Below are 13116 nucleotides of genomic sequence, written 5' to 3'. Positions count from 1 at the left end.
TGGAAGCCTCGCACCCATTTGTGCAGCTTCTCTCTAGAAATGTCCCTTACCTCCGTGGTAGGAGGATCGTTGAACGCTTCGTCAAGAAGACTCTTGCAGACTGAACAGGTCTGCGGATCCCAGAATTTGAGGTCGCCTCTCTTGGCGGCGCAGGGGCGTGGGTCCGGCACGCCTTGTGCCCGTAGAAGTCCGGGCATTTAACTACACAGAAGTTGCTTTCACACTTCACATACTCCTCCTGTAAAAGAAAGAGATCATGAGTACATGGAAGGCATAAGAATGACTTACATTACTCTAGACTTAAGAATAACTTAATCTATAATAGCATATTAATATATGTTCAATATTGATGAGCAGGAAGGGAAGTAGATAGACACATACTTATAAATCCCACCAGCCGGTTACCGTAACCTTATCCGTAGACAATTCCTTAGGACCCGAGGGTCTCAAATGAGGGGAAATCCGTATGGATGAGCCAAGCTAGGCTTCCTTAATAGAGGAATTGTCCGCAGAGTGTAAAAGGATCTGAGACCGCTCAGAGCCTTGAGGGAGAGGGGAAAATAGGATAAACCCCTTAGTAATATGTAGGTTCCGGCAAGCGACTGCACTGAGATGCACAGAGTATGCTGGAAATGTTGTAATGTGCAATCAAACAGCATAGCCACTATATTAGCTGGTATAACAATACCTATACAGTATGGAGGTGGCCAGGCTATCTGGCTGCATCGGATTGACTGCCGGCATGGTGCCGGCAGCCAAAGAAAGGGTACATGTCCCTTAGCGCCTCATTAAGGGGCGCCGGCAGACCGACGGCACGCCGGAGACCGGTCCTGCGGGGTGGACAACATCAAGGAGGACACACTGAGCGACCGAGATGGACAACACCACAGTGGCGACCGCCGGCACAGCGGCGGATCGCCGGCTCAGCGGCGGATCGCCGGCAGGGGCGGCGGGCTCCGGCAACCGGAGGCTGACGGCATGGTGAACCTTAGTTCAACTCATAAGATATATATATATAAAGGGCGGATACCTAGAATGCCGGCAATCAATGCCGGCAGGTGGGCGGCAGTCTCCGGCAGTCGGCCGGCTGTCGCTAGGTAAACCAGGGTAAATGTAAGGGGTGGGACGTCGGCGGGATGTCGAAGGAAGGCGGAAGCCTCCGTCAGGCGGTAGGCTGACGTTGTAGAGGAGAGGAATCTTATGAATAGAGGTCACCTGAGGTAGTGGCGTGTGTCGCCGGCAGTAGAGGCGGCAAGGGACCGGCACCATGATAGAGAGAGAGAAAGGTAAGGAGGGAGGGGAGGGGTAATATCCTATACCCCTCCGGCATCCCTCCGGAGAGAATGCAGTCATGATAGGAGTAGGTACTCCTAACATCCGGTGGCAGTGGGCCGGCAGACGGCCGGGAGCCTGAGGTAACCCAAGGGAGGGATAGAGAGCACTCAAAGAGAGGGAATCCTCCCCCGCCAGGACCGCCACCGGCAACCACCCTTATAGAACGCTATGAAGGGTATGTGTACCAGAGCGGCCAGCTCAGCAGGAGAACAAGGTTAGCCCTACCACTCCACCCAAGGGAGGAGTTGTAGGACCGAGGACAGGGGTGTGTAGGCAGGCCTACACCAAAGGGATAGAGTGGGGAGGGGTAAGTAGGGGTCTTTCTTAAGTGGGTAGACTCTGTATGAGAGAGGCCACCAAGGCAAGGGAGAACACTCCCTAACCTAGGATAGGTAGCACAGATCAGGTACAGTACTGATGTACTGTCCTAAACTATAATAAGCCAGAGTCTGCCCCCAGAGCTTAACCTAGATTAGGAGGACCAATTCCTAGGCTAGGAAGGCCTGGAAAGACACATCGCTAGTTGCAGGGAGGAAGGAGTAACCCAACCAAGTGCAACTGGGGAAGGGCAGAGCCGTTCCTAAGGTCTCAGGCACGACCCTAAGGGGGGTTCATTCCCTTAGGGTAGGCTGAGAAGCGATAAATACTCTGGGTGAAGACAAGATTCTCCCTATTATAGAATAAGGGAAAAGCAAGGCTACCCAGAAGGAATTACCCGTAGGTAAGGGGAATAGGAAGCATACAAGGGTTCCTACATTAGGTTAGGAGGGGGTTGGTACACGAACCAACACAGTCCCTTGTATGGTCCCCGAAGGCGAAAACACTTACATCACAGTAACTAGTATGTTTAACAATGCCTAAATCTTCATAACTTACTTAGGAACACTGATATATATCATGCAGTAATATGAGCACTAGGCTGTCAAGCCTAGGGGCTAGGCTAGCGATCTAGTATGGGGTCGGTTAACGACCGTGACTAACGAGCGCTAAAACACGATATAATAACTTCCTAGCTATAAAGACTAAATAACTAATAATATTAATTAGTTATAGGACCGAAGAAGGCTGTTCTGGCTAACTAAATAAAGCATGCAACATGAACAGCAACGCCGTCATGGCGCGTCCGGTATCGGAACAGCTCCGCCACAAAACACAATATTTTACGAAAAATAGAAGTTACTTTACAGCCAGAGCTTATTTAAACAATACTAGGACCTGGTACTCAACTTTCCAGAAGAAGGCGAGGCTGAAGGCTGCGACTTAACGGCGATGTAAGCAGATAAAAGAGGCACTTGGGAAAAATCCGACTTAGCGTAGGAGCTACAGGCGAAAGGATGAAGACGGACGTGACGTCATTTAGCAATGGCGCCCGTTTGTTTACGTCTCAAGTACCAAAAGTAGCCACGGATGAGAGTAACTTTGGAACGGCTCCTCAGTTACTCAGCCCATTCCCATATCGAAGTGTTAACTCTATATGGGGTGCAGATAGCTATGTGGCGTGTTAATACATGCGTCCCCTGTTGATATACGATATCCTAGAGGAAAACCTTTAGGGTACTCGCACCAGAAGTTAAAATTCTGTGATAACCTTTAGTTTAATTCTCTGGGAATATCCACTGTAGTTAAATTTACCCTAGGAAGCTACTGAAGGAACCTTCCATCAGGACGACATGGCTTGAGCCCAAAAAACGGATTTTGAGCGAAGCGAAAAATCTATTTTTGGGTGAGATAGCCATGGCGTCCTGATGGAAGGTTCCTGTTTGGTAGCTTCCTTGGGTATAAGACTACTAAGATATTCCCAGAGAATTTAACCACAGGTTATCACAGAATTCTAACTTCTGGAGCGAGTATCTCAAAGGTTTCCCTTTAAGACATCGTAATACAACAGGGGACACGCATGTCTGGTCGTGCCACATAGCTATCTCCACCCCGAACAGAGTTAACGCTTCGGTGTGTAAGGGCTGAGAATAGCTGGGAGCCGTTCCACAGCTAATCTCACTCGTGGCTACTACTGATACTCGAGACGTAAACAAACGGACGCCATTGCTCTAATGACGTCACGCGCGTCTTTATCCTGGCGCCAGTTGCTGCCCATCACCATGATACAATTGTGTAGGGTGGGAACAAACTGAACGAAGTAGTAGGGAGGGTCCATCAGGACGCCATGGCTATCTCACCCAAAAATAGATTTTTCGCTTCGCTCAAAATCCGTTTTTTGGGCTCAAGCCATGGCGTCCTGATGGAAGAGTACCAGAGAATCAATGTATCGTGGTAGATTTTCCCCCAGAGTTAAGTGCCTAGGCATTGACAAAACAGCAAAGTAATCTTAGGTAAGAACCATAGGAACGAAATATCCTGCCCCCCATTGGTAGGAAGTTCCCATGGGCTATGCCGACGTCAAAGTGGTATTGAAGGGCTATTCATCTTGACAGAAGAACTTTTAAGAGCTTAGAGATGAAGCAGAATGTTTGATATTTGTATAGGAACATTCTGAAGTAGGCCAGTGGTGGTTGGGCACTGTGTGTAGAGTTCATCTCCTGATTATCAGAAGTAAGTATTCGTGTAGGAACCTTACTGAGACAAGGTGAATATAATTTAGGATTAGACATCTTAAATTCTTCATGACCATAAGAAAGGAGGAATAAATAAAACTATGACAGTATGTATTTCATAGTAAGTAGGAGCTGAAAGAGACGCATAAGTAATAAAATAGAAATTTTATTTCACAATGCAGAAATTAAATAATTTACAGCAAAAGTAAAGTTCATTTACAGTAATAATAATGTACATAGAAATAAAGGCTTGCTCTTGAATCTGAAAGGGAATTTCAGGATTAGTAGGTACTCGTTCTCGAGGAACGCAAGTCTTTAAATAACACATCATGCTCAAGGCATGCGGCACTTGTGTGACACTATGACATTTCACCTGGGATAAGAACAGTTATAAAAGCACTAAGTGTTTTTAGACATCACTATGAATCACTCGAGGGTCAACATAGGCACCCGAAGAGTTAGAGTCCCAAGTAACTCACTGTTCTACGCAGAGTTAGGTGCAGGTTTCATAACACTACCTGCGGCTACCACAAAATGTTTGATTTCGTGCACTTGTTTCGCATAATGTTTAAAGAAAACTCGCGAGGACTTCCAGCCCGTAAAGTTTTTAAGGCTCTCAAAGTCCATGCTCTGAAAGAAGTTCAGAGAAGATGCCACTTTTCTAGGATCATGACCAGCGGGTGTACTGTTCGGATCCGCTCTGCGAATGAAGTAGGTGATTTTCGCTCTTAATTGTTTCAGTGACAGGTCGCTGCCCGATGTTTCTCCTTTGAAGAGTTGGCCTCCACCAAAGTTTGAAGTTCTGCGAAGATAGACCTTGAGACTCTCTACTGGACATAGAGAGACATCCTCCTTCAGGGGGCATATTCTCCAAGGGCCCCATCTTTTGGTGGGTAATTCATTTTTGGCGAGAAACGTCGGATCAGGGGAGAGGGTCACTTCTCCTGAATCAGCAAACAGGATGTGTCCCTCTTCTCTTGATAATGCCACTATTTCGCTGACTCGAGCTCCCGAGGCGAGAGCAAATAAAAATATAACTTTCTGAGTCAGATCCTTGAGGGGGCATGAATCATTGTCCAAGTTGGAGGCGAAATGGAGCACCTTGTCTAGTGACCAGGAGATCGGTTTCGGAGGGGGTGCTGGGCGTAGGCGAGCACATGCTTTCGGCAGTTTGTTAAAGATGTCGTTGGACAGATCAATTTGGAAAGCATATAGAATTGGTCTAGTCAAAGCCGATTTGCAGGTTGAAATCGTATTGGCTGCTAATCCTTGTCCATGAAGGTGAATGAAGAAGGACATACAGAAATCAATGGTGATTTCTTTAGGATTTTTTGCTTTAACAAAGGAGACCCATTTCCTCCAGGATGATTCATATTGCCGTCTCGTGGATTCGGTCTTGTATTCCTCTAGGAAGTCTAGACTTTTCTTCGAGATCCCAAACCTCTTCTTTGCGGCAAGGGAGAGAAAATCATGAGATGAAGGTCCTTGATTTTCGATGATGAAGCGAAGACAGTCGACTTCTGTACTTGTTGAGAGAGAACTGGGCCCGGGAGAGGGATCAGCTTGGGCTGCAGCTCCAGGACCAGGGGGTACCAGTTGCTCCGGGGCCACTTGGGAGCCACTAGGGCCGCTGTCCCTTTGAAGGTTCTCAGTTTGGAGAGGACTTTCAACAGAAGGTTGGTGGGAGGGAACAGGTATATCTTCGACCATCTGTTCCAGTCCAGTGACATGGCGTCCACCGCTTCTGCTTTGGGGTCCTCGTACGGGGCTACGTACAGAGGAAGTTGATTGTTGTCGCTCGTTGCAAAGAGATCTATCTGAAGTTCTGGGACTTGATGAGAGATGAAGGAGAATGATCTTGCGTCTAGAGACCATTCCGACTCTATCGGGTTTGTCCGAGATAGAGCATCCGCTGTCATGTTGCGGAATCCTTGTAGGTGAACTGCAGACAGGTGCCACTTCTTCTTCTCCGCCAGACGGAAGATTGGGAGAAGCACCTGATTTATCTGGGGCGATCTTGAGCCCTGGCGATTGAGACAACGAACTACCACCGAGTTGTCTAGGGTTAGACGGATGTGGATCGAGGGCGGCGGGGATAGCTTCTTCAGAGTAAGAAGGACCGCCATGGCCTCCAAGATGTTTATGTGGAACGTCTTGAATAGTGGAGACCAGGTCCCTTGAGCTTGTTTCAGGTGGGAGTGACCTCCCCAGCCCTCCAGTGAGGCATCCGTGTGGATGTTGAGTGATGGAGGAGGGTGTTGGAGAGGAATGGACCTTTTCAGGGCCATTGCTTCCGACCACGGCTTTAGGAGGCGTCGAAGTCTGTTTGGAAGCCGTCTCTTGAGGTCTCTTCGAGCGATGGATGCCGATCGTCTCCAGACTCCCGCGGCATCCTTTAGCTGTGCACGAAGCACTGGGTTTGTCACTGAGGCGAATTGTAGAGAGCCTAGAACTCGTTCCTGCTGTCGTCTTGAAATGCGTTTGGATTTCAGTAGTCGCTTGACAGACCCTGCTATTTCCTTCCTTTTCTTCTGGGGGATGGAAAGGCGGTGTGACTGAAGATTCCAGTGGATTCCCAGCCACTGAAACTTCTGAGCCGGAGAGAGGCGAGATTTCTTCTCGTTGATCTTGAATCCCAGGTGTTCTAGGTACTGGGTAACTTCGTCGCAAGACTTTGTACACTCTTCGGGCGATGGAGCCCAGACTAGCCAGTCGTCGAGGTAGGCCATCACCTGGACGTTTCTTAGGCGGAGCTGTTGTACTATGGCATCCGCCAGCTTTGTGAAGATCCGAGGGGCCACATTGAGGCCGAATGGCATGGCCCGGAAGGCGTAGCTTTTTCTTTGGAGTCGAAATCCTAGGTAGGAGGAAGCGTGATGGTTCATTGGAATGTGCCAATAGGCATCCGCCAGGTCTATAGAGACCGTGTAGGAACCTTGAGGCAGAAGGGTCCTTATTTGTTGAAGCGTCAGCATCTTGAATTTGTTGTTCTCTATGAACTTGTTGAGGGGGGATAAGTCCAGAATGACTCTGAGCTTGTCTGAGTCCTTCTTGGGAACGCAAAACAGTCTCCCTTGGAACCTGGTGGACTTTACCTTCCTTATCACCTTCTTGTTCAAGAGGTCTAGAACATATTCTTCCAGAATGGGGGTCGATTGTTGAAAGAACCGCTGGAAGATTGGGGGTGGTTGCACCCAACTCCAGCCTAGACCGTTCTTGATGATGCTGTGTGCCCAAGGATCGAAGGTCCAACGATCCTGGAATTGGCGGAGTCTTCCTCCCACCGGAAGCACTTCATTGCTTCTGGTGTCCCGAGGACTTGTTGCCTCGGCCGCTAGCTCCCTTTCCTCCTCTACCTCTGGAGGGACGACGAGAGGCGTCTCTGCTTGCACCCCTGGACGAGCCTCTACCTCTGGCATGAAAGGTAGTGGATGGCTGCTCAAAGGCAGGGGTGAAGACCGGTGACTGTGACAACACCGGTTGGGGGACCAATTGAAAGGTCTGTTGTGGTTGGGCAACCACTTGGGAGGTAGCGGGTCCCGGAAACTGACGTCGTTGTTGACGTTGCTGGGGTTTCGGCTTCTGAGGTTTCCTCTTAGGCTGAGGTCCATCGTCCTGAGAGGTTTTCCTTTTTCTGGACATGCCCCACTTGTGGAGAAGGTTCCTATTCTCCGTGGCGGCTCTGTCAGTTATTTCCTTGACAAGGTCAGAAGGAAACAGGTGCTTTCCCCAGATGTTGGAGGAAATCAGCCTCCGGGGTTCGTGTTTCACGGTGGCACCGACAAACACGAATTCACGACAGGCTCTACGAGCCTTTATGAAATGGTACAAGTCCTTCATTACCGTGAGTAAGTGGGATTTGGCCAGTACCATGTAGTGATCAGGTACTGCTGTGTCACAGGCCATAACTTCAAGTTGGACTTGATGAGAAAGAGATGCCGCAAGCCTCTCCTTCGTGTCTTGTTCCCGGCGAAGGAGGTGATCATTGAGCTTAGGGAGGTCTTCATTAAACTGACGTCCGGCGACGTCAGGATCGAGCCTACCCACGACGAAAGTATGTTGGACATCTTTCCATTGTCTAGTGTCAGGGGGTGTCACGATGGAGAAGGGTCTGCACTCCTCCAGTGCAGGGCAGGGTTTTCCTTCTTCCGCCGCTTTAAGGCATGCAGCCAAGGCCTTTTCCAAAAATGGAAGAATCGCAGTGTCAGGTGCGACATATGTAGGATGCTTCTTGCTCAAGGCAGGAAGCTTAGAGCAGGTAAAGCCCCTGCTCTTAAATGCGGAGGCTAGCATAGCCTGGGCCTTTGCGAGATCGAACACTATCTCTTCTTTAGGTTCGGTCTCCTCCTTCGAGGCAGGTTCGGAACGAAGCCGGACGTAACAGTCCGGGTAGGCCTCGAAGCTTGGGAAGAACTCCACATCTTCCAACGGGACCGTGCCGATTTTGTCACTAACAAAGATCCTGCCGGTCGCAATAACCATATGCTCTGCATACCTCCACGGGTTGGCATGAGAGCAAGCTGGGAGATCCTTGACCGAGATCTTCTTCGGGTCTCTGGATCCAATCATAGACCTGATGGACTCCTGGTTCTCCTTCAGTCTGTCGTCCATGACAGCTCTAATCAGTCGGATCAGTTCTTGGGTAGAAGAGGAAGGATCCGGGGTCGAGGAGGTAGACGGAATGGACATTTCCGTCGGTGTAGGAGTAGGCGGAGGGATGGACGAGGGAGTAGCTCCAATCTCCGACTCGGTGTATTCCACCTTGTCTTCGTCCTCTTCGGCTCCTTGAGCCATAAGCGTCTTCTCCGTGTCTTCCGAGACGTCAGAGATCTGTTCATCATCCTCGGAATCTAAACGACACTCGTGCATGGACTGAGCCATGACCACATCAGGTTCCACCGTAATTTGGACAGTGGGGATTGCTTCCTTTGGAACCACTGAGTCAGGGGAGGCCTTAGGGAACAACAGGGACCTCAGTTCTTCGGTGGCCAGGTACGGTCCAGTAGCATTTCTCTGAAAACCACGCACCCACTTGCGCAGTTTTTTACGAGCAATGTCTCTAACCTCCGCTGAGGGAGGGTTATGGAAGGCCTCAACTAGGTAGGCCTGGCAGACCGTACATTCCAGTGGATTCCAGAACTTCCAATCCCCTTTCTTGTCTGAGCAAGGGGCGTGAGTCCTGCACGCCGTATGTCCGTAAAACTGCGAGCGTTTCACAGCACAGTAGGCGAAATCGCACTTCATCTGCTCCTCCTGTGGAAGAAAGAGAAAATGAGTATGGGGGAGTCATAGGAATGGCTCTTAAATTAAGTTAATATTAATCATTAATTTTAACTTAAAGAAGGTGTGATGCATAGAGAATGAAACAGTAAAGGAGAACACGCTCCATGCATCTCGCCCGGCTGGTTACCATAGGCTTGGTCCTGGGATAATCCAAATGACCGAGATCATTGGATATAGTTTCCTAGGATTCCCATTATATTGGAACTCCATGGAAAGCCAAGGACAAGGTTGGGATCGAATTCATTCGGTTCCCAGATAAGAGCCATAAGGCCTCATTAAGGGTAACTGCTTCCGGCAACCAGCCGCGCTAAGATGCACATAGCATGCTGGAAATAGAAGAATGCAAAGAGACAGCATGATCACTAATAGAGCAGTACTAGGTACTGATCTTAGAAGCAAAGCAGCTTATCTATTTGCAAGGTAGGGCTATCTTAGTCTTATGATAGCTACAGAGAGGGGGTGCAAGTATTCTTGACGCCTCCGGGGCATCCGGCAAGCCGCCGGCACGCCGGAGCTCGCTCCAGCATAGATTCTGGCACTAGAATAGACAATTTTCAAAGTCAGTTAGATACCAGGATGGCGGCCGCCGGCACAACGGCGGCACGCCGGCAGGGAGCGGCGGCTCCGGCAGCCGGAGGATGCCGGATTGGTGACTGGGGTAAGGATGGTACAGGTAGTATCGGGTTGCCGGCAGTATATGCCGGCACTCCGGAGATCGACCGGCAAGCGGACGATTAGATAGGAGTAGGAGAGCTGCCGGTAGTAGCCGGCGGCAGCCGGCAGTCCCTCGGTACACGGGGGGCTGGCGGCAAGGGTAGGGAAGTCACCAAGAGGGAGGCAGGTATTGCCGGCAGTAGAGGCGGCAAGAGACCGGCACCCGGATAGATAGAGAGACAGGGGGAGGGGGGAAAGGATGCAGGAAGTACCGTCAGGGTTCCAGACATCCCTCCCCCTCCCTGAGGGGGTGTACCCATGATAGAGACAGGCTCTAGCATCCATAAGCAGGGGTCACTAGGGGACCGGGAGCAGGTAGCCCAAGGGAGGACTAGGGAACACCCAAGAGGGGGGGGGGGAGACTCCCCTATGCAGAGCTACACTAGTAACTAACCTTATAGGACACTATGAAGGTATATGTACCAGAGCGGACAGCACAGGGAAGCTCGGGTAGCCCTACTCATCCACCCTAAGGAGGATTTGTAGGACAGGGGACAGATGAGTATGAACTAACCTAAGCATAGGCTAGGCTATACAAGAGATAGGTGGGGAGGGAGAAGAGAGGGGTCTTCCCAGGAAGGGTTTCTGTACCAGAGCGGCCACAAAGGGAAGGGAGGACACTCCCTAACCTAAGATTAGGCTGATCGGCTAAAACGGTGCAAGAGTACAGTTTCAGCATGGAACAGAGAAACCTTCCTAACCCGGCCTAGATCAGGGCTAAAAGTTCTGAACTAGGCAAGGAAGAAGACGTATCGCTATCGCAGGAAAGTCGTAGACTATCCTAGCCATAGAGGTAGGCTAGCCTAACCTCACTCTCAGACGCAATCCTAAAGGGGGTTCATTCCTTTAGGGAGGACTGAGAGGCGATATAATACTCTATTAGACAATTAATCCCTTTACTCAGAAAAGGGATCAAGGCTAAATAGAGGGAGTGCCAAGGCAGGGGATGAAGGAAGCATATAGGGGTCCTAAGGTTAGGTTAGGCTAGAAAGAATCACTGACTAGCCTATCCCCTATATGGTCCCTGAAGGCGAAAACATTTGCATCACTAGTCAAAAGTATTGTAAAATAATAATGCCACTATCTTCATAACTTAGTCTAGGATCACTGATAAATCATGCATGAACACTTGTATATAGGCTCCTGGCCTGGGGGCTATAGTAGCCGACTGGTATGAGGTCAATCGATGACCGATAAAAAGCGTCTAAACACGATATAAAAGTTCCTAGCTATGAAGACTAAATAAACTAATGTATTCGATTAGTATATAATGCCGGAAGCGTTGTTGTGGCTAACTAATTAAGACATGCAAAACAACAACGACGCCATAAAATGGCGGGTCCGGTAGAGGCACAGCTCTGCCACAAAACATCAATTATTTCGCGAAATAATATTTACTTTACGGCCAGAGCTTAATTAAACAATACTGGAACCTTGTACTCAACTTTCCAGAAGAAGGCGAGGCTGAAGGTAACGACATAGCGAAGATGCAAAGCGATAAAGTTCACACAAGGGAAAATCCGTCTAAGTAGGGCAGCTACTAAACAAAGGATGGAGACGCGCGTGACGTCATTAGAGCAATGGCGTCCGTTTGTTTACGTCTCGAGTATCAGTAGTAGCCACGAGTGAGATTAGCTGTGGAACGGCTCCCAGCTATTCTCAGCCCTTACACACCGAAGCGTTAACTCTGTTCGGGGTGGAGATAGCTATGTGGCACGACCAGACATGCGTGTCCCCTGTTGTATTACAATGTCTTAAAGGGAAACCTTTGAGATACTCGCTCCAGAAGTTAGAATTCTGTGATAACCTGTGGTTAAATTCTCTGGGAATATCTTAGTAGTCTTATACCCAAGGAAGCTACCAAACAGGAACCTTCCATCAGGACGCCATGGCTTGAGCCCAAAAAACGGATTTTGAGCGAAGCGAAAAATCTATTTTTGGGTGAGATAGCCATGTCGTCCTGATGGACCCTCCCGTCTATTCTAGTTCAGCCTTTCAGGCCCCTCCCTGACCTACTCTATCGCAGAGATTGGTAGGAGCTGAGCTCAGGTTCAACATTCACCTTAACGTCCTGCCTCTCAGTGCTGCCTAGGGTCTGCATTAAAGCTTCCGAGACAAAGCATGTGGAACTCCCATTGTCCAAAAAAGCCTTCGTGAAAACCTCCCTTCCTTCCCTTGACCTAATCCTTATCGGCACAACTGACATCCCTGTACCAATGGTACCTCCTCTAACTGCCCTGAACATAGCAATTTTGTCATGTGTTCCTTCCTCCTGAGCCACTAAGGCTCTATTTGAGCGCTCAGATCCTACCACTTCTACTTCTTGGACCACTTCTACTCCTTGGACCACTTCTACTCCTTGGACCACTTCTACTTCCTGGTGTCGATGCACAGAGTTGGGTGATTTCCCTTGCATATGTTACAACTTTTCCTGTTTCTGCAATACTGAGACCTATGACCACTTCTCAGACAGCCAAAACAGAGCCCCAACTCCCTTATGGCTCCCAGTTTTTCTTCAGGTCCCATTTGAGATATTTGGTGGCATTCATCCACTATATGGGGTCCTGTACAGTACCAACATGAAAGCGGGGCAGTTCTGTTACATGAAACTTTCCTAGCCTTAGTTGAACACTCAGCCTTGCTTGGTGCTTTTCCTTCTCCTACCCGAGGGGTGTCTTCCCTTCTGCCCCTCTGCAATAGGTGGCACCCAAATAGAGGATGTTTCAAGACCCAAGCCTCTCCTTCAATAAAACTTACCAAATCATCAAACGACACAGTCCTCTTTTTCTCCTCAATAATCTTATCAGCAACTCTACACCATCGAGTCTGCACCCTAAAGGAGAACTTGCTAAGGATCAACCTCATTGTTTTTGGATTTTGTAATTCGGCAATGCCATGAGGGACGCACGAAATTGCATTCCTGCAGGTTTTGAGTGCCACCGAGTACTCGTCATACTCTTCCGCGTTGTTTTCCCTTATATCTTTCCATTCAATGATCTTATCCACATACGCGGTGGCTATCTGTTCAAGGTTGCCATATCGCTCCTCCAGCAACTTCCTTGCCTGCTTATAGCCCTCTGAAGCTTCTAAGTGGAGGCAAGAGGCCACAATATTATTTGGCATGCCTGTCGTGTATAAATCCAGATACCTCAGCCTTTCCTTATCATTCGTCAACTGGCTACTAAAGACTTCATCAAATGAGCGAATGAACTTAAAATACTTTGTACGATCC

The 13116-nt window shown here is 49.0% G+C and overlaps 1 protein-coding gene across 1 annotated transcript in view; it reads right to left on the bottom strand.

The window, feature by feature from the left end:
- Window positions 1-218: 218 nt before the first annotated feature.
- LOC137619148 (uncharacterized) overlaps window positions 219-13116 on the bottom strand; it is a 13314-nt gene continuing 416 nt past the window's right edge. Inside the window, exons 1-3 of the mRNA XM_068349337.1 lie at window positions 12642-13116; window positions 12108-12261; window positions 219-238 (exon numbers count right to left, since the gene is read on the bottom strand). The exon at window positions 12642-13116 is cut by the window's right edge and continues 416 nt beyond it. Of these exons, the coding sequence (XP_068205438.1) occupies window positions 219-238; window positions 12108-12261; window positions 12642-13116 (649 nt within the window). The remainder of the gene's footprint in view (window positions 239-12107; window positions 12262-12641) is intronic.

Source organism: Palaemon carinicauda, chromosome 2, assembly GCF_036898095.1.
Source record: "Palaemon carinicauda isolate YSFRI2023 chromosome 2, ASM3689809v2, whole genome shotgun sequence".
Taxonomy (NCBI): Eukaryota; Metazoa; Arthropoda; class Malacostraca; order Decapoda; family Palaemonidae; genus Palaemon; species Palaemon carinicauda.
The sequence above is the reverse complement of the archived record's forward strand: the minus strand, read 5'-3'. Positions and strand labels throughout refer to the sequence as shown.